The following is a 19,365-nucleotide window of genomic DNA, read 5'->3' as shown; positions in this document are numbered from 1 at the left end:
GAATCGCTGTGTCACGGGGAATATTTCGGTACTTTCCAGCCCATCGATGCGTAATTATGAGCTAAGTATATAACGTCATAATTTTGACAATTTAAGCTATTTGAGCTACATTATAACAGAATTCGTTCGTCTACGAGTTGCTTGTTTTTACAATTAAGAATTTTAGAACATTACCTGCCATCATCTTTGCCACTTTTTAGGCCCTGGTAGGGCAAAAAAATTATAATTATGTGTGAATCATTCAAGTCTACCTTGTGTAATCACTATCTAGCTAGTCTAGTCTACAAAATTAAAATGCAAAAATAATGACAGAAAAAGTAAATAAATAAAACAAGAGTCCAAAAGTCAGCATATTGTTAGACTATGGTGGGGCACATCAAACCCAGTAGCCAAAGCCTAACACTAGATTTCTTCAGACTCAGATTCAGTGGACATGGTATCTACGGAACGGAACGGAATGGAATGATGGACTAAACTACGGAACGGAATGCTTTCTCAAATTGAAGATTGCAGCTTACCATTGCTGTACAAGTTATCGGTGGCACTTCCAGCTGGCAAACAAACGTACCCCAAGAAAGATAAAACGAACTTAAGGATCGATTGTGGGTACTTGCTGTTTATCTTCGGATGTATCAAGTAGGGAACTTAACGCATGACTTGTTTTTGCTAATATGTGAGTTGTTTTTGCTTACTTTGACTTTAGAATGTACAATCTGGGGCTCAGTCTTTCTCTAATAGGCATAAATCCGGCAGTATGTAGCTACACTACAAAGGAAACAAGTATGGTGACAAGCTGAATCAACTCTGTCAGGCTAAACAGAATCTAAAGGAATTTTGTGCAGTGTGAGAGGAGCAAACATTCAGATACCTCAAGGAGGCTATATTGTGTGAACATCAATGATTCATTAACAGAATAGTGGACTACATAATGTCAGATATCTTAGCCTGAGTAGTGAGTTGAATCCAGGATGGGGTCTATTTTGCAGAATGGAATGTTTTCTGAATCAAAATTTACAGCTTGTCTAGCCGCTATCATTGCTGAAGTTGCATTCATCAGTGGAACTTCCAGGAAATGGAATAGGATAATAATAAAATATTAATAGCTGTTTCATGCAGTGCATTGTTCTATTACCTAATATATCAAGCAGGTCTCTTCAATTCATTTATTGCATGACCAAGGCAAGTTTTGTTACTACAATACAGTAGCTGATTGGATGTCAGTTGCTTCTGGTGATCTTGACAAGATAAATAGTTTAGAAGACCACTCAATTTCTTCAGTTTCGGAGCGTAATATCCACAGAGAAATTAACTAGAAAGTTACTGGTGACAGAAAGTCTAGGTGATCATGACTTTATTCAGTCTAATATATGGTTGATTGAGTGAGGTATCACTTGCAGAATATTCAGACAACCAGCGATGAGATGCATGCATGGATTCATTGAATTTTTGTTACAGTCGGAGACATTAAATATCCAAAAGCAAACTGACTGTATAATATTAATTCACTTGCTTTATATTTTCTCAATTTTGAGCCTGTATACAAATAATTAAATTTTTCTCAGTCTTAGAATAAGATGGGAGAGAAAATTTATCTTTGTTTACCTATACTGTACAACTTCAAAGGAAATGAACAATAAAATTAGTAAAACCACAACAAGGTGAATTACAGATTTAAATACTAAATATGAATTAGAGCCTTTAGATAATTATTGTTCCAAAGAAAATTGTAGATGGAAAAAACAAGGACTGGTGAGATCTTGGTTATTTAATGACAGCGGTTGGAAATTAAAAGGGTGGTAACTTCTTGTTCTTGAATTTGTTGCAAAGTGGAGGTACAAATCAAAATGGGATATCAATTTCATTATGAAAAATTTGTATACTTAAATAATCTAGCATTACTGTATTCATTTGTCCTCCACTTAAATATGCTACAACAGTGTCGGTACATTGGCAGTCTACCTTGAAATCTCAACTCTAGAGTAGATCCAACACAGAGCAACCCGCACTGTAACAGATACATGTGATCCCACTGTAATTTCATGGACCAGCTGGACTGGGAATCACTTGAAAATAAACAAACAAATTTAACCTGTTTTGTTTGAAGTGAAGCATGTGAAATGTTACACTTAAGAAATCCTAGGATTATTAGGTGGTATGTAATTAATGTGAGTGTTCCATTTCCGGTCTGACTAGATACATTGAAATTACACACACATCTTGGTCCAAATCACATTTGCCTGGTGGCTATGGGCATGGTTTCACATGCATAGCTAGGCTTATAATTGAGATTTGGTTGATCTTGGAGTTTTGGCATTTGGCCTGATTCAAGGCTAGCAGTCAGACACATCCTTGAATTTGTGCAACAGAAAAAATCAGTTCACTATTGAATACAGCATTAGTCCACTGCACCGGCTGTTAATAACTCCATGCATACAATTCAGTGATGTTTGCAGAATATAGCCCCTTTGCAATATTTGCTCCTCTCACACTGCACAAAATTTTAATTCAGCTGGCTCTTTCCTGTTACCAGTGTCTTCCTGCTTGCTTTATTTGTACACTGACATATGACTTGAAAAGCCGGCCCAGACTGTTTTCTAAAGTCAAAATGAGCAAACCAGCTCACATAAAGTGCCCTTCTTGGTATATCCGTAGATGAACCAAAGATGAACATCACTGATACAGCTCATCCCACAATTAATACTTCGTTACTAATGACAACCAACAAGAACCCACAATCGATCCTTTAATTCTTTTTATCTTATGTTTAATCACCCACTGGAGGTGCCACTGATAACTCGTAAGGGCAGTTTCAGCAATGGTAAGTTGCAAGCTTCAATTTGAGAAAGCGTTCCGTTCCGTAGAATAGTCCCCACCGACATGGTACATGTATACTGGTACATATATAGCTACATCTTTGGATCATAAGTAGACAAAAAGTCTATACAATAATCTCAATACAATATTGGCTATTGATGGATGTATACAATAACTGCCATTACAATGTCTATGTAAAATACAGTAATTATATTATACAGATATTGTTTAGTAAGGGAAGCAACTTTTTGGCCTTGTCGAAACTGTGAGTGACTTGCCCCTTAGGATTCAGTATATAAAACATATCAAGTCTGCCAGGGATTGAAAACAAAGGAATTAGAGAGATCTAGAGTACCAAGAGTTATCGTCATAATTTGATCTGGAAATTCCTTGCATTTACAATATGAATTGAAATTACTGTTTTTAGCATTATTAATTTAAGGCAATAAGTCCTGAGCCAACACAAAATGCATCCTATAGCCATCATTAATCTACCATCACTGTTTCAGAACTGTGTCAACTATAATTATGCAAAATGAGAACAGTTATCAACCTGCACTTTTTCAAGAAGAATATATATTCAAGGTGAGATTGTCCACTATGGGAAAGTCTTGAACATCAACCACTTTGAGGCACTTTCATTCTATTTTGTGTTACATAAACTGTTTTTGAACTAGTTATTTTTCTGTCTTTGCCACACTTACTCGTGATCAACATGTTACACCATTCTAGATGGAGCATGTCAAACCCAACACCTGAAATTAATTGTCTCCACACAGATCTCTATTCAGACACAATGGATACAAAAATTAAGCACTAAAATTACTAGTAATGAAATGTGAGAGAAGCTTTGGGAAAATAAGTATAGCACAATGATAAGTGAGTCCTTGGGCACACGCAATCACAAGGGCAATAAAATATTATGCCTCATTGAATAGAGATCTGTGTGGAGACAATTAATTTCAGGTGTTGGGTTTGACATGCTCCATCTAGAATGGTGTAACATGTTGATTTTTTTTAATAACCCTTGGTTACTCTTTTGTTTTTATATATTTTGATGATGATCTTTGTATTCTTACAGTTACTTTTTACACTGCTTTGTGAATCCATTTATTGATTATATGCATGAGAAATTGTGTATAGTGATTACAAAATTTTAAAGTGCCTGATGTGGTGCTTGATGATGTTACACGGTACTAAACACACCCATCATCATGTTTCATGCAGCTATTCAGTAATCAGCTCAGCTAATCATCATCCAAATTAAAGATATTAATTTTTATTATTTATTACAGGTCAATTGATCACCTGATCAACAGGTAAAAAGTACAAGTAAACTTGATTACTTGTAATCATAATAAGGCCAGTCAAACTTGATTACTTGTTTCTCATCCACAAAAATTCAGATTTCCATACAGCGATGATATGGGCGGGAGGTCATTTTTCATTATTAAAGAAAATACTCTAGAATAAGCTGTTTGTTATTATATAGGTTTGCTAAAGCCCTTTAAGAACTAGTACTTACGTTTTGTCACTGTTTCTGAAATGCAAGTGACATTTGCTGTGCTGTAAAATGATAGCCAGCCTTCTTAGCATCAAAATGTGTGCACGTGATTGATAACAGCAATAATGAAATTAGAGGTGGTGAGGTAAAAAGGGATGCGAAACAATTAATCAAGTTTGCCTGGCCTAATATTGTAATAGCGTTAGATGAATTGATGAATAATTGTCAATTTCTTAAAATTATCAACTGATGCTATGGTTCAACAACTCTTCTTGTAAAAAAGTATTTCCTGGTATATCTGTTCTTGAAAAAGATTTAAATAGCTTAAATGTGTGACCTCTGGTATGGGTATATTGGTGAAAAAGTAAAAAGTCAGAACAATCTGTATAAATTATACTTGCTGCGTGGCATATTATAGACAGCAATCATGTCACCTTTGTAATGTAGTGATATAAATTAAGCACTTTCAATCGTTCCTCATAGTCACGATGTCTCATAGATTTGATCATTCTAGTGGCTTTCACTGAATTTTTTTCTAATTTTTGGATGCTGTTTAAGGTCATTGGCCAAACCAAGTTACTATATTCCAAAATAGGACATACAAATGATTTTTATAGACATGTAAACAAATCTGCAGAAATATTCAAAAAAGGTATGTTTAATCTGATAAGGCCAAGAAGTCTATTAACTTTGTTAACCACTGCCAAACCAAACACTAACTATGAAACTTGAGACTACAATTAACACCCCTAAATCCTTTTGCTCATTTACCTCAACTATATTCACCCAATATCTTGGATTAAACTGGCTTATAATATATTTTACATTTAGAAATGTTGAAAGGCATGTGCAACTGCCACATTGCTGAACATTCAACACAAGTGTTAATATCTTCTTTCAGAGAGGATATTGGGTTAGTGTGACTAATGCTGGAATAAATTTTTGTGTCGTCTGCAAATAAAAACTGAAGAACTTTATTCATAAATAATGATGGCAGATCATTGATGAAAATAACAAAGAAGCGATTGATTCCTGAGGTATTACTTCACTCCAACCAGACAATGAACTATTCACAGAAACCCTTTGTTTGTATCCTATTAAAGTCTTGTATCCAATTAAACAGATCACCTCTCAAACCATATGCATGCATAAATCTTTTTGAGTAACCTTTCATTAGTTACAGAGTCAAAAGCCTTCTTGAAGTCAAGGTATAAAACATCTACTGAATTCTGTCTGTCCAAAATCTCTGTCCAATCATCAATGAGCTTTTGTATGCAATTAAACACATGTGTTGATGGTTTGTGATAACCACAAGCCATGCCCAAGGTAAATTATGACATTAGGTGTTTAACAGGTTACTATGTTGTGCCAGACGAGTTTAACTAGCAGAGCGGCATATAATAATAGCTCATAAAATTATGGTGATGATCAAATTGTGCACTTTGTGAGAAAAGCATCAAACTTGGCACACAGACTGTGCTCCCAATGACATCCATTTTTGGCCATCGCACATATATTTGACCTTTATGTCTATTTGTACATTGCAAACTCCATTATTTTGTTTTAATCTCCCTGAGGCTTTATTTTACACCATTAAACATGGTTTTAATTGCAAATTAAAGGTCTTGTTGAAAGAAACAACTTGGAGTCAATATATAAAACATGATCGTCTGTATTAGCCATGAAATTCTATTATAATGTGACTTTAATTTAGTCCCCAAAGGTGGATAAATTCATAGAAGTTTATGACTAATAAAAAATTACTGATCATAACTCTGGAATGGAATGAGCTGAGTTTTTGAGTTCAAGCTGTTTCTTAGATTAAGTTTGACGTCTGTTGTATCCAAATCTATTACCCGTGAAGGCATGTTAGAGCATTTGTTTAACAACAACTTGATGTCACTGTGTAAACACGTCACAAGTCTTGTATGACTCAGCTACTTATGTCTGGTCTCCCTCCTTGCTTAGCTACAGCCTACACTTCAATTTGAAAGGAACATATTTCTGGTCAAATTCAATTTTGGCCCGACAACTGGTGTAATTGGCCAGAATTGTCTGGTGGTTGGATGTTATTTTGCGCACTGCTTGAAACTATTTAAACAGTATTGCATTATCTGTAAATACAAAAAAACTACATTTGCACTAGCAAAAGTAATATGATACACACAGCAGCTACCATATCTATTGCAGCAAATAACCTTAAAGTTCACCAATGCTTATGTAAAAAGGAATATGGCCTAGCAAACAACAAACTTTTCATATTTTAGGTAAAAGTTCATAGAATAGTAGGTATGCTTCACAATTTTTAACATCATCAAATCCTCCATTACACTCTGAGATCGTTGTGTCACTTGTGCAGTACCACTTCCCATCATGGGCAACTCTCTGATCATAAACTCCTTTACCAGCTGGGTGCCCAGGTTTCCTTTCTGGCCTTCTGCGAACATAGGCTATGTAGTGGCCACTTTTGAGTGAACATCCCAAATGTACAACAACAGCATATAAGCCATAGAAAATGTTGTTGTTGATGTCGCAGAATTCCTGCAGCAAAATCATCACATAGCTTTGTTAAAACGTCCATATAATAACTTGTTATTACTGATGTTACTAGGCCCGGGGCACATACAACCAAGTACAGCCACCAATGGGACAATCTACAAATGGGGCATGTACAAACAGTGCAGTGTGTGTGTGGATGGAAAAGATGCACATACACAGTAGCACATACAGTATACATAAATTATGTAATAACAATCGTGAGGACCTGGTACTCTTGATACTGAATTTTAATTGATTTTTAAGTTTCATTGCTTGCAGCTGTGTTGGTGTTCTCCACACAATGCCCTGCCAGGCTCAATGCAAAACTACTGGTAGCTGAGTGCCAGTACATCAATGGTGTGGCAATGGCATAATGATGCATAATACAACACTGTACAACATACAGGAGATGCACTTGTAGAACTTTATGCAACAATGTATTATTAGCACTGAACACTGGAGATGGAAATAATTCAGCTAGCTGAAGCCAGGTAAAGGATGAACAGAGGTATACAAAATGATACAAATATACAACAAACAATCATGTTAACATGAAAACATATCCTTAACCTTGTTCATCACATGGAGCATGTCCACTAGCACCTGGCATGGCGACTTGGAACTAACTGTGCACCATGAAAACAGCTTATATAGAAACATTAAAACATACTTGTAGTCTCGAGTAAAGTGGTTTCTGGCTCTCCTGCAATTACTCGCAGTGGTTTGCTAATCTTTTCCTTTGCAAAATCTGAAAATAAAGCATGGGTGTGGTACTGGGTGTTATATAGAATTACATGTATGTTTAAGTCATCAGCACGAACAGACACAACGATTATACGTTTGTGCCTTCATTCACAGGCAAATCAATCCCCGGTTAGTTTGTGTCTCTAGGCTTCGTAGTTTTCTCAAACATTAATTATTATTTATTTATTATTTATGATGTAATTTTAACTGCATTTCTTATTATCTTTAGACATGCAGTACACAAGAAATCCTTAAATAAGTCCGACTGCAAGCTTGAGATAGTAATGTACATAGTTTTAGCAGTATGATAAATGCCTACAAATGCATGTTAACTACTATACACTAATAATGTAATAATACACATTTACTGTAGGTTGCATGTTTCTTATATATAGCATATGAATAATAACAATCATTGTGACAAAAGTTCTAATGCACCAACAACTTAATATGTAGGTCCACACCGTTGAATATTACAGTTAGACTTGAGCCAATTTAGCTTCCAGTATGCTTTTGAGTAGTGCTTAAAATCCAGCCTGCTATGCTCAAAATTATGCTCAAGATTATGCTCTAGAATTGGTTGTTTCATTAGAGTATTTCAGCCTTTCCTGACTGCTGTATTAGAGTATCTCAATCCTATTTCTACGAGGTGAGAATAATCAGCCAAGAAGCAATAAAACTAATAACATTACAGATATAAAATAGGTGTAGTGTGTTCATGTTTTGCTGAATTTTTTGGCACGTGTATGCATTGCACATTTTAATTTAAAATCTTTCCAGCATTATCTGCAGTGTCCAAGGAATGGATCACCAAAGTTCCAGCCTTCTGTGGTTGGAATTATAGTTCAAGACAGTAGGAAGAGCAAGATAGTCTAGTTCTTTATGGATTTGATCGTGACATGGCGGAATAAAGCACTAAATTGGGTACAGTGATCCCTCAAGATGTACAAAGGGATTTTAGAAGGGGTGCCACCATGAACACCTTTTTATAATATCCATGTTTCCATTAAATTAGCTGGCTGATTACTGTACACAGAACACCAGTTTCCTGGATACTTGAACTCTACGGCTATTGACCTCCGAGATTGTAAACCTTATATGTGCTTATAACAATAGCCAGAGTTTTGCTATAGCCATGTAGCCATACATTTGCACAATTCTATTTGCTAACAAAATGCGCATATACTGTATATTAGTGTTCTTCTATTGAAATTCTTTAAAGAGATGGAAAAAATCATGTAAAGGTGAGACCACTGCCTTGATTTTGTCATCTCTTTAAAGGATTTCAATAACAGAACAGCAAAGTAAGCACATTTTGTTAGCAAATAGAATTGTACAAATGTATAGCTAGGTATAGCAAAATTCTGGCTATAGTTATCCGTACATTATTATTATAAGGGTTGAACCTATTTACAACCTCAGGAGGTCAAGTATCCAGGAAACTGGTGTAAGGTGTACAGTACTCAGCCAGTGTAGTGGAAACATGGACATTTTTTTCACAGAAAATAAGTAACTACATAGCTATTATTGTGAAAAACCTTCATGAATGGCCATGTTTACATTTTAGTGATTGTAAAACTTATTGTTTTGGTTTATGACATGTATCTTTCACATGGAGATATACAGTAATACTTAATAAACTATTATGGACTACTAATTCAGGAACAGGAACTATTATCCTTTGGGAATGTGGTTAGGAAAACAAGCTATTCAAATAGTAATGTAATGAGTATTAATTTCGCAGACTGTCAAAGTTAGCTTTCCGTACAAAGGGGTGTAGGGTGAGTTCATGGTGGCACCCCTTCTGAAATCACTTTATAGATCCTAAGGAATCACTGTACCAAATTTGGTGTTTTAATCCGTCGTGCCTCAATTTTGACAAAAATTTTGACATAACAGACTCCACGAAGACAATCGATTTGGACAGCTTATACTGAAAATAATTATAAACTACAGGTGCTTATGTACATTCGCAGCCATAACTTCAGTCTACAATGTTGGAATTTGGTTTAAAGTGTTCACCATGTATTAGCAGATCCACCAAGGTATAGTGTTAGCCCTGTAGTTGCTTACACATATGGGTATTAGTTGAAGAAATCATGACAATCTTGTTTATGTTTACCACATCATAAACAAGCGCACGTGACACACATACCATTTGGGCTATAAAAACAAAACAAAGATTTTCGAGCTCTTTATTAGCAGGCAAATAAGATTGTGTAATCAACTAGAGTCTTTAAATGGCCAGATAAAAACTTGCATATTTTTTTCTTTGTGGCATGCACAGTATTACAATTTTTTTTTTTAATTATGTTTTTCTCACAATACATGTTTGTGCGAATAAGTAGAGTTTTTGCTGAGACGATCACATATGTTAAAAATTACCCTAATAGAAGATCACTACAACTTGCCATTTTATGGGATGAACAAGTTTATTATACCATCAATAGGCATGCGGGAATTATGCGGGAATAATTTTGGGAATTTTGATTGCAGATGCTATTCCGGAATTATTCCAGAATAATTTGGGAATATTACGAATAAACGAGAATAATGCGCGAATAATATGCACAGTTAGCCAACACCAGACAAACCAAGTAACAGAAAACAACACACTATAGTTACTTACATTGCGAATAACATCTTCCTCGCAATGCCACGTCAAACCCTACGTGAATCACGTGAGTATCCGCCTGAATACATAAGAGTTTGTGTGGTAACATGTGCTATGGCTACACCAGCGGAAAAGCAACAACAAACGTCTGGATTATCGACGTTATCTTCTAGCACTGTGCTAGATGCAGTGAACCTTAGTGGTTCAGAAGATGTAAGCGACCAAGACACTGATAGCGATATTGAACAGCTGGAATGTGACCAGGATCAAGGTCAAGGCGAACCTATGTCCCATGCTGGGTTAAGGACAGGTAGTGAGAGTATTACTGAAGGCGAAATGAGTAGTTCTATGAGTTCAACTAGTGCACCAAGTTTATTAAATGTTCTTAGAGCTCCTAGACCATCTGATCTAACAAGAAAAAGAAAACTGCAGTGCAATCCCGGAAAACGCAAGAAGACTAAGCCTTCTTCATCTGTTAACTCTGAGCCAAAAGGTGTCAAGCCGCAAGATCGTGTAAGGAAATATCCTAATGAGAGCCTTAGTGTTTCACATGGCAAGTTGTTTTGTACAGCATGTAGAGAAGAATTGAGCTTAAAAAGTTCAAGTCTTACAAATCACTTAATGTTTAGTTACGCTACCACTCACCTACTTATGTGGTCTGTTCCTCAGATCTTCATTCTTCACCTCCAGCAATCCATTGATTGAGGAGGGGTTTGGTAAGTGCTAGGGGCCTCATCTGCCATGGTGTATGGCCTACGCAAGGTTATGTAATTCCAGCGGGGCCAAAGTAGGAAGTACTTTTGGATTATTGATGCTTGGGTAATGAAAGAGTTTAGAGCAGAGAAGCGTCTCTGTCCTAAACTCTTTACAATAGAGGCCATAGGTAGGTCACAATATATTATATATATATATATATATATATATATATACACACATATATTGTGATCTACCCCCCCAAGCATCAAGGTTATTTATTTAATTTAGACCATGCAGTGTGCAGAAATTTGATGGTGACAACATCTAGTAATATGCACGATAAGCTATGCTTGCAACATGCAGAAGATGATGTGCAAACCGAGCCACGGTAACATACGAAACAAGCAGTGGAAGTGACATACGTTGGTATACAAACAAGCAATGGTGATGACATACATATCAAGCAAATGTGACAATCAAGACACACGGTAGTGTGTCGTGCGGCCCAAGAAGCCAGCGCGTAACACCCGTGAGTATATTGACAGGAAGAAAGAAAACGCAATTTTCGCACCTCCGTAGCTCTGTGCTGCCTTGATAAAACGAGACGAATTTTGCTGTGGACACTCCCTCCACCTTCAGCACTCCACATTCCAAATTTCAGCGAAATCGCTTCAAGCGCTCCCGAGATATGTGACTTCAAAAATTGGCTTAGTTTCTTGGGTTTTTTTTTCTTCTTATTTTTCTTCCTCTTTTCGCACACTTACAAAAACTGCTATAAAACGCGAACGCCATATCCGATTGCCTTGAAATTTGGCACACAGAAGGGGGGTATAAAGGCGCATCTCTGTATCATCTTTGGCTGGAATACGATAAACAGGCAAAGAGTTATGAGCGATTATTCACGAAACATAACACCAATATGTTGTCACGCCTACAGGGTAAACCGTGTATGGGAAGAAGCTGAAAATTGGTGGGCGAATAGGTTAACTATTGAACCTCAAACCTTTTGTGGTTTGAAAGAAATCGAGCTAAAAACCAGGAAGATACAATGAAAAAACCAACAGTGTGTAACAATTATGCAATTGAAATTAGCTAATAAAAAAACGACTGCTTGCCACGCCTACCAGGTAAACCGCTTGGGGTAATGCTTTGAAAATCGCTGTACAGATGGAGTTATCATCTTAGAAAGGCTCTTCAATGGTGTAGAAGAATCAGACTTAAAGCCACGGAGTTATAACACGAAATCCAACTTGGTGTAGCAAGAGCGAGATCGAGATACTCTAATAGAGCAGTCATCCTAATAGAGCAGTCACCCGAAGAGAATTCAAGAGATCAGCTAGAAACAAGTAACCTGTATAGAGATCAGCTACAAACAAGTCACCCTGTAGAGAGATCAGCCACAAACAATTCACCCTGTAGAGAGATCAGCTAGAAGAAGTTACCTTGTAGGGAATTCATGCAACTATAGAAAGAGATAATTCAGCTAGAAGAAATCACCTTTTAGAGTTCAGCTACAAAGAAACCACAATGTAGAGAGTTCAGCTACAAACAAATCGCCCTGTAGAGAGATCACCTAGAAGAAGTTACCTTGTAGAGAATTCAGCTACAAAAAAACCATCATGTAGAGAGTTCAGCTGCAAACAAATCACCTGTAGAGAGTTCAGCTACAAACAAACCTCCCTGTAGAGAAATCAGCTAGGAGAAGTTTCCTTGTAGAGAGTTCAGTTACAAAGAAACCACCATGTAGAGAATTCGTTTACAAATTAGTGACCCTGTAGAGACATCAGCTAGAAGAAGTTACCTTGTAAAGAGTTCAGCTACAAAGAAACTATTCTGTAAAGAGCTCAGCTGCAAAAAAAATCACCTGTACAGAATTCCACTACAAACAAGTCACCCTATAGAAAGATCAGCTAGAAGAAGTTACCTCGTAGAGAGTTCAGTTACATAGAAACCACCATGTAGAGAATTCATTTACAAACTAGTGACCCTATAGAGACATCAGCTAGAAGAAGTTACCTTGTAAAGAGTTCAGCTACATAGAAACCATTCTGTAAAGAACTCAGCTGCAAACAAATCACCTGTAGAGAGTTCAGCTACAAACAAATCTCCCTGTAAAGAGATCAGCTAGGAGAAGTTTCCTTGTAGAGAGTTCAGTTACAAAGAAACCACCATGTAGAGAATTCGTTTACAAACTAGTGACCTTGTAGAGACATCAGCTAGAAGAAGTTACCTTGTAAAGAGTTCAGCTACAAAGAAACCATTCTGTAAAGAGCTTAGCTGCAAAAAAAATCACCTTTACAGAATTCCACTACAAACAAATCACCCTATAGAAAGATCAGCCAGAAGTTACCTTGTAGAGAGTTCAGCTACAAATTTAAAGAAACCATCATGTGGAGAGTTCAGCTGCAAACAAATCACCTGTAGAGAGTTGAGCTACAAAGAAACCACCATGTAGGGAGTTCAGCCAGAAGAAGTTACCTTGTAGAGAGTTCAGCTACAAAGAAATCATCATGAAGAGAGTTCAGCTGCAAACAAATCTCCCTGTAGAGAGTTCAGTTAGAAGAAGTTACCTTGTAGAAAGTTCAGCTACAAAGAAACCATCATAAAGAGAGTTCAGCTACAAACAAATCACCCTATAGAGAGATCAGCTAGAAGAAGTCACCTTGTAGAGAGTTCAGCTACAAAGAAACCACCGTATAGAGAGTTCAGCTGCAAACAAATCACCCTGTAGAAAAATCAGCTACAAACAAATCACCCTGTAGAAAGATCAGCTAGAAGAAGTCACCTTGTAGAGAGTTCAGCTACAAAGAAACCACGATGTAGGGAGTTCAACTAGAAGAAGTTACTTTGTAGAGAGTTCAGCTACAAAGAAACCATCATGAAGAGAGTTCAGCTGCAAACAAATCTCCCTGTAGAGAGTTCAGTTAGAAGAAGTTACCTTGTAGAGAGTTCAGCTACAAAGAAACCATTCTGTAAAGAGCTCAGCTGCAAACAAATCACCTGTATAGAATTCAGCTACAAACAAATCACCCTGTAGAGAGATCAGCTAGAAGAAATTACCTTGTAGAGAGTTCAGCTACAGTAAAAAGAAACCACCATGTAGAGAGTTCGGCTGCAAAGAAATCACCCTGTAGAAAATTCTGCCACAAACAAATTGCCCTGTAGAAAGATCAGTTAGAAGAAGTTATCTTGTAGAGAGTTCAGCTACAAAGAAACCACCATGTAGAGAGTTCAGCTAGAAGAAATTACCTTGTAGAGAGTTCAGCTACAAAGAAACCATCATCTAGATAGTTCAGCTACAAACCTCTCTGTATAGAGATCAGTTAGAAGAAGTTACCTTGTAGAGAGTTCAGCTACAAAGAAACCATTCTGTACAGAGTTCAGCAGCAAAAAAATCACCTGTACAGAATCCAGCTACAAATAAATCACCCTGTAGAGAGAACAGCTAGAAGAAGTTACCTTGTTGATAGTTCAGCTACAAACAAATCACCCTGTAGAGAGATCAGCTAGAAGAAGTTACCTTGAAGAGTGTTCAGTTACACAGAAACCACCATGGACAGTTCTGTATTAAATATACGTATTATATATATAATTTGTACATTTACTGATAAAATCAGAAATATTTAAGGTACATCTGCTTCATCTTTTCTTCTTCCTGTGGTAAAGAAAAAAAGATAGGTTTAAAAAGTCCCAAAGCAGGCCATAGGTTGGCTTTGGGGTATACAAATACAAAAAGAAGTGAAATCTAATCCAAAACAGCAAAGCTGTAAAAAAAGTGTGCGACCCTCAAAAAGGCTATGGTGAAAAAAGATGTGAAATCCAAGGTGGCGGCCAAGAAATGGCTGTGATGGCAGGTTAATGGTAAAAATTTTAATAACGGCAATTTAGGTGAATTTTTTGCCAAGACCAAGCAGCACAAAAATTCACCTGAATTGTCGTTATTAAAATTTTTACCATTAACCTACCATCACAGCCATTTCTTGGCCGCCACCTTGGATATAAATATTAGGAAGACATAACACATAAGCAAACTAACATGCAACTAACAACACAATGGTGTGTCCCATGCCAATTGCCTAGCAAAATTGTGGAGCACATCTTAACCATAGAACTACAGATATATAACGAAGACACTGTATCATGTACACATTGGAACAAGCACCATGTTTTGGAATGATTCCTATTGCGATTGTATAGGTTGAAGTTTCCTTTAATAACAATAAAATGGACTTTTCTTTGTGACTATTATAAGACTCAAGGGTATGGTGTGCAAGAAGCTGACACAACACGGTGAAACTGCTATGCAAAGTTCTAATATGCACCTGGCTGCTTTTCTGCATACAATTTATGATTACCGTATTTTATTTTATTTAATTTTTTTTTTTTTTTTGGTACCAAGTTACCTTCATACCACCATTAATGCAGTCACCTTCTAAGGCTGGTCACTAGCTATATATACATGTATGTAGCTAGTTTGCTGACACTTCATTGTATTCTGCATTCTCTAGTTGAGTATCCAAGCCCTGCTGATGCTAACTACAAGTCAAAAAGCAGCAATGAAGAAACCAATATAGTATGCTGTAGGATACAGAAGTCTATTAATGCATTTAATACACATCTGTGGTTGCATTATTTATTTATTTTAAATTTAATTGCACAAAATAGAATTTTTGACTTCAAAAGCACAATTAATGTCACTGAATTCAGGTACTTAGGTTAAGGACAGGTAGTGAGAGTATTACTGAAGGCGAAATGAGTAGTTCTATGAGTTCAACTAGTGCACCAAGTTTATTAAATGTTCTTAGAGCTCCTAGACCATCTGATCTAACAAGAAAAAGAAAACTGCAGTGCAATCCCGGAAAACACAAGAAGACTAAGCCTTCTTCATCTGTTAATTCTGAGCCAAAAGGTGTCAAGCCACAAGATCGTGTAAGGAAATATCCTAATGAGAGCCTTAGTGTTTCACATGGCAAGTTGTTTTGTACAGCATGTAGAGAAGAGTTGAGCTTAAAAAGTTCAAGTCTTACAAATCACTTAAAATCACAGAAACACAAAGAGGGTAGGGAACGGCTAAAGAGGAAAGAAGCAAGGGAGAGGGATATTGCAAACAAAATAACTGACTACAATGAAGAAACACATTTGGTTAGTGAGAAAATAGCACAGAGCACACAGGTATTTCGTGTAAAAGTTGTTTCAGCATTCCTTCGTGCTGGAGTTCCTCTTAACAAGGTGGAGGTGTTTAGAGAGCTTTTTGAGGAGACTGGATATCGTCTCACAGATAGAAGGAACATGCATGACTTGATCCCTTTCATTCATAAGCAAGAATTTGAAAGAATTCGAGAAGAAATCAATGGTAAAGATGTATCAGTTATTTTTGATGGCACTACGCGCTTAGGGGAAGCATTGGCTATTGTCATTCGTTATGTAAATTCTGAATGGAAGATTGTACAACGGCTAGTTCGTCTTCAAATGTTAGTGAAGAGTGTTACTGGTGAGGAACTAGCTAGAGAACTAATTTCAGTTCTATCAGTGAATTATGGTATCTCAACACAACTTCTGTTAGCTGCAATGAAAGACAGGGCAGCTGTAAATGAAACAGCCGTTCGCACTCTCAAAGTTGTTTATCCCAACCTTTTAAGCATTGGCTGTTTTTCTCATACTATTGACCGTGTAGGAGAGCATTTTAATACTCCGAATCTTTCTGACTTTATCACAAGTTGGATTAGCCTGTTTTCACATAGCCCTAAAACAAGGTTTCTGTGACTTGAACAAACAGGAAAGTCAATGGCAACTTTTAGTCCTACTCGCTGGTGGAGCCGTTGGGAAGTAATTGAACAAGTATCAGTACAATTCGGGGATGTTTTACCCTTTTTACGACGTGATGATGTTGGTTCTGCTACCACAACTGGAAAGTTGCTGACCTTCTTTACCGATCCTCAAAAAAAAGTCCAGCTTGAAGTGGAGCTTGCTGCTATAATGGACTGGGGCAAGACATTTGTGACTGCTACTTATTCACTTGAAGGAGATGGTCCTTTAGTTATGGAAGCCTATGAAAAAATTGAAACAGTCAGGGCTGCAATTCATGCAGGACATACTCCTAATGTCAACGCTGTTGCTCGGAGATCGTGTAGTAGCAGTGATAAGAGTTTGCTGCAAGTAGTTTTCCGTCCATTGCACTCAAGAGGGTCCACAAGCACCAATCAAGCTTTACTCCAAAATATCATCCACTACGCAACAGCATGTGTGCAACCTGGACTCGATTACTTTAACAAAATTTTTGATTCCAAGCTGAAAGACACACTTTTGGCATTTAAAGCTGCCAGATATTTTTCTCCACAGCAGATGAAAGACATTCAACCTGATACTGAGGCTATCAATTCTGTTAAAGCATTTCCATTTTTAGATTCACAGACAGTCCTGAATGGACTTAAACAGGAGCTCCCTTCTTATCTAGCCAAAGTCGTTGATCTGGATCCAGCAATTGACATTCTCCAGTGGTGGCATCGAAATGAGTCAGATTTACCTTGCTGGGCAGCTGCTGCCCACAAGGTATTGCTTGTGCAGCCATCATCAGCAGCTTCTGAGCGAGTTTTTTCGTTGTTGAAGTCTTCTTTTAACTCCCAGCAACAAAAATCATCACAGGACTATGTAGAGGTGTCATTAATGCAGCAGTATAACAGCCGTTAAAGTCCACCTATAGAACAACAAAATTTTACACAGTTATGTAAAATTATTGTGTGCTGTGTTTTGCTAGACTTGTACTGTTTTGCATTTTTTGACTGTTTTGCTGTATCTAAATGGAGTTTAATAAGTAATTGTATTGGGGAATGATGATAGAATCAGAAGCATAAAATGAATAAAACTGAGCATAATGATGATATTTTAAGAGAAATTCGGAATAGAATAATGATGGAAATTTGGAGCATAATTCCCACAAGCCTAACCATCAAACAGCCAAGCTGTGTAAAAATAGTGAACCCTTAAAAGCCTGGATGAGAAAAGCTATGAAATAAAGATGGCGGCCAAGAAATGGCTGCAACGATGTTAGTGCTATTAAATTATATAACAATGAGCCATTATTTCAAAAAAAATTAGCATTGACTTCATTGAAGCCATTTCTTGGCCACCACCTTTCATTTCACAACTTTTTGTCACCAGGTTTTTACGACCACACCATTGTTCACAGCTTGGCTGTTTTGTGTGGATCTCACTTTTTTTTGTACTTTATAAGGCCCCAAAACCAGTCTATGGCTGACTTTGGGGTTTGTTTTACTCACAATTCTTCTTTTCTATACGGGCACAAATGATTGTTGAAGATGGATTATAAATGTATTCATTATTATTGTAATATTCTAATAGAGTGCACATTTTTGAGTACTTCTAATGGAACGCACATAGAATGTTCTAGTACTTCTATCAGTAGATCTATGCAATTTTGATGTTTATTTATAAGCAGATTTAAGCTAAATTTTTCATTTATAAAACAGAAATTAAGTGAGGTGATCAGCCATGGTTCAGTGGTTAAGGATGCGGGTATTAGGTATGGAAGCCCCTGATTCAAACTCTGGTAAGTTTTTTCAATATTATTTTTTTGCACCTCTTTAACCTGGCAGTGGTCGCTCTATTAGAGTATCTTGATTCCGCAATGTTATACTTGTTTGGTTTTATCTTTATAACTTTGCAGCAAACTATCAAAAGGCAGTGCTACTTTGATCAGCCTATGTACACACCAATTTTCAAGTTATTCCCATACTCGGTTTTCTCTATAGCTGTGACAGAAGTTTGACCTTGTATGCAAAAAACACATATAACTGTATGCATATTCATCAGATTCACAGCAAACTTGGTACGTGAATTTACTTTTGTATGCTCTTCAAAGATCAAGGCAATTGAGTTATGCATTTTACGTTTTATAGCAATTTTTGCAAAGTGTGCGAAAATAAATCGAAGCCCCTATAGCTAGGGTTGGGCGGTATACCGGTATAGCAGTAATAAGACGATATTACAGCTGACAATAACCGATACCACCTGGTTTCAGAAAAACCATCATACTAGTATAAATGGTTATTGCGATAAAGCAGAAATGCAGTTGTTTTCTTGTTCCTTACATGTGTTAACAATGCCATAATGTACTAATCAATCAGTTTTTCAGCCTCCTTGTACTAGCAAACACACCCTGCTACGAGAAACGATGCACTAATTTGTTAGAATACAAGTGATACATGTGCAGAATACAAGTGATACACGTGTAGCATACCAGCTGGTTGCAGCATGACTGTGGCTTGTGGATACAGCAGTGTAGTCTCACATGTGTAAGTCTTTACAAATTGTTAGTTAATCAAAGCTATATACAATAGTCATTCATGATTTGTTTTCTTTTTCTCCCAGGCAATCCCATAGCATAGATATTATAATATCTATGATTAATTATAGTCCCAGCCCTAGTCACTATAGC

At 36.8% G+C, this 19,365-nt stretch overlaps 1 protein-coding gene across 2 annotated transcripts in view; it reads right to left on the bottom strand.

Annotated features, from left to right (window-relative positions):
• Nucleotides 1–6,403: 6,403 nt before the first annotated feature.
• LOC136257204 (trichohyalin-like) overlaps nt 6,404–19,365 on the bottom strand; it is a 73,226-nt gene continuing 60,264 nt past the window's right edge. For both annotated transcript variants that reach the window (XM_066050279.1, XM_066050278.1), the window contains exon 13: nt 6,404–6,859. In XM_066050279.1, coding sequence (XP_065906351.1) covers nt 6,575–6,859 — 285 coding nt within the window. In that variant the 3' untranslated portion in view covers nt 6,404–6,574. The remainder of the gene's footprint in view (nt 6,860–19,365) is intronic.

The sequence above is a fragment of the Dysidea avara genome, chromosome 6, assembly GCF_963678975.1.
Source record: "Dysidea avara chromosome 6, odDysAvar1.4, whole genome shotgun sequence".
NCBI classification, from domain to species: domain Eukaryota; kingdom Metazoa; phylum Porifera; class Demospongiae; order Dictyoceratida; family Dysideidae; genus Dysidea; species Dysidea avara.
The sequence above is the reverse complement of the archived record's forward strand: the minus strand, read 5'-3'. Positions and strand labels throughout refer to the sequence as shown.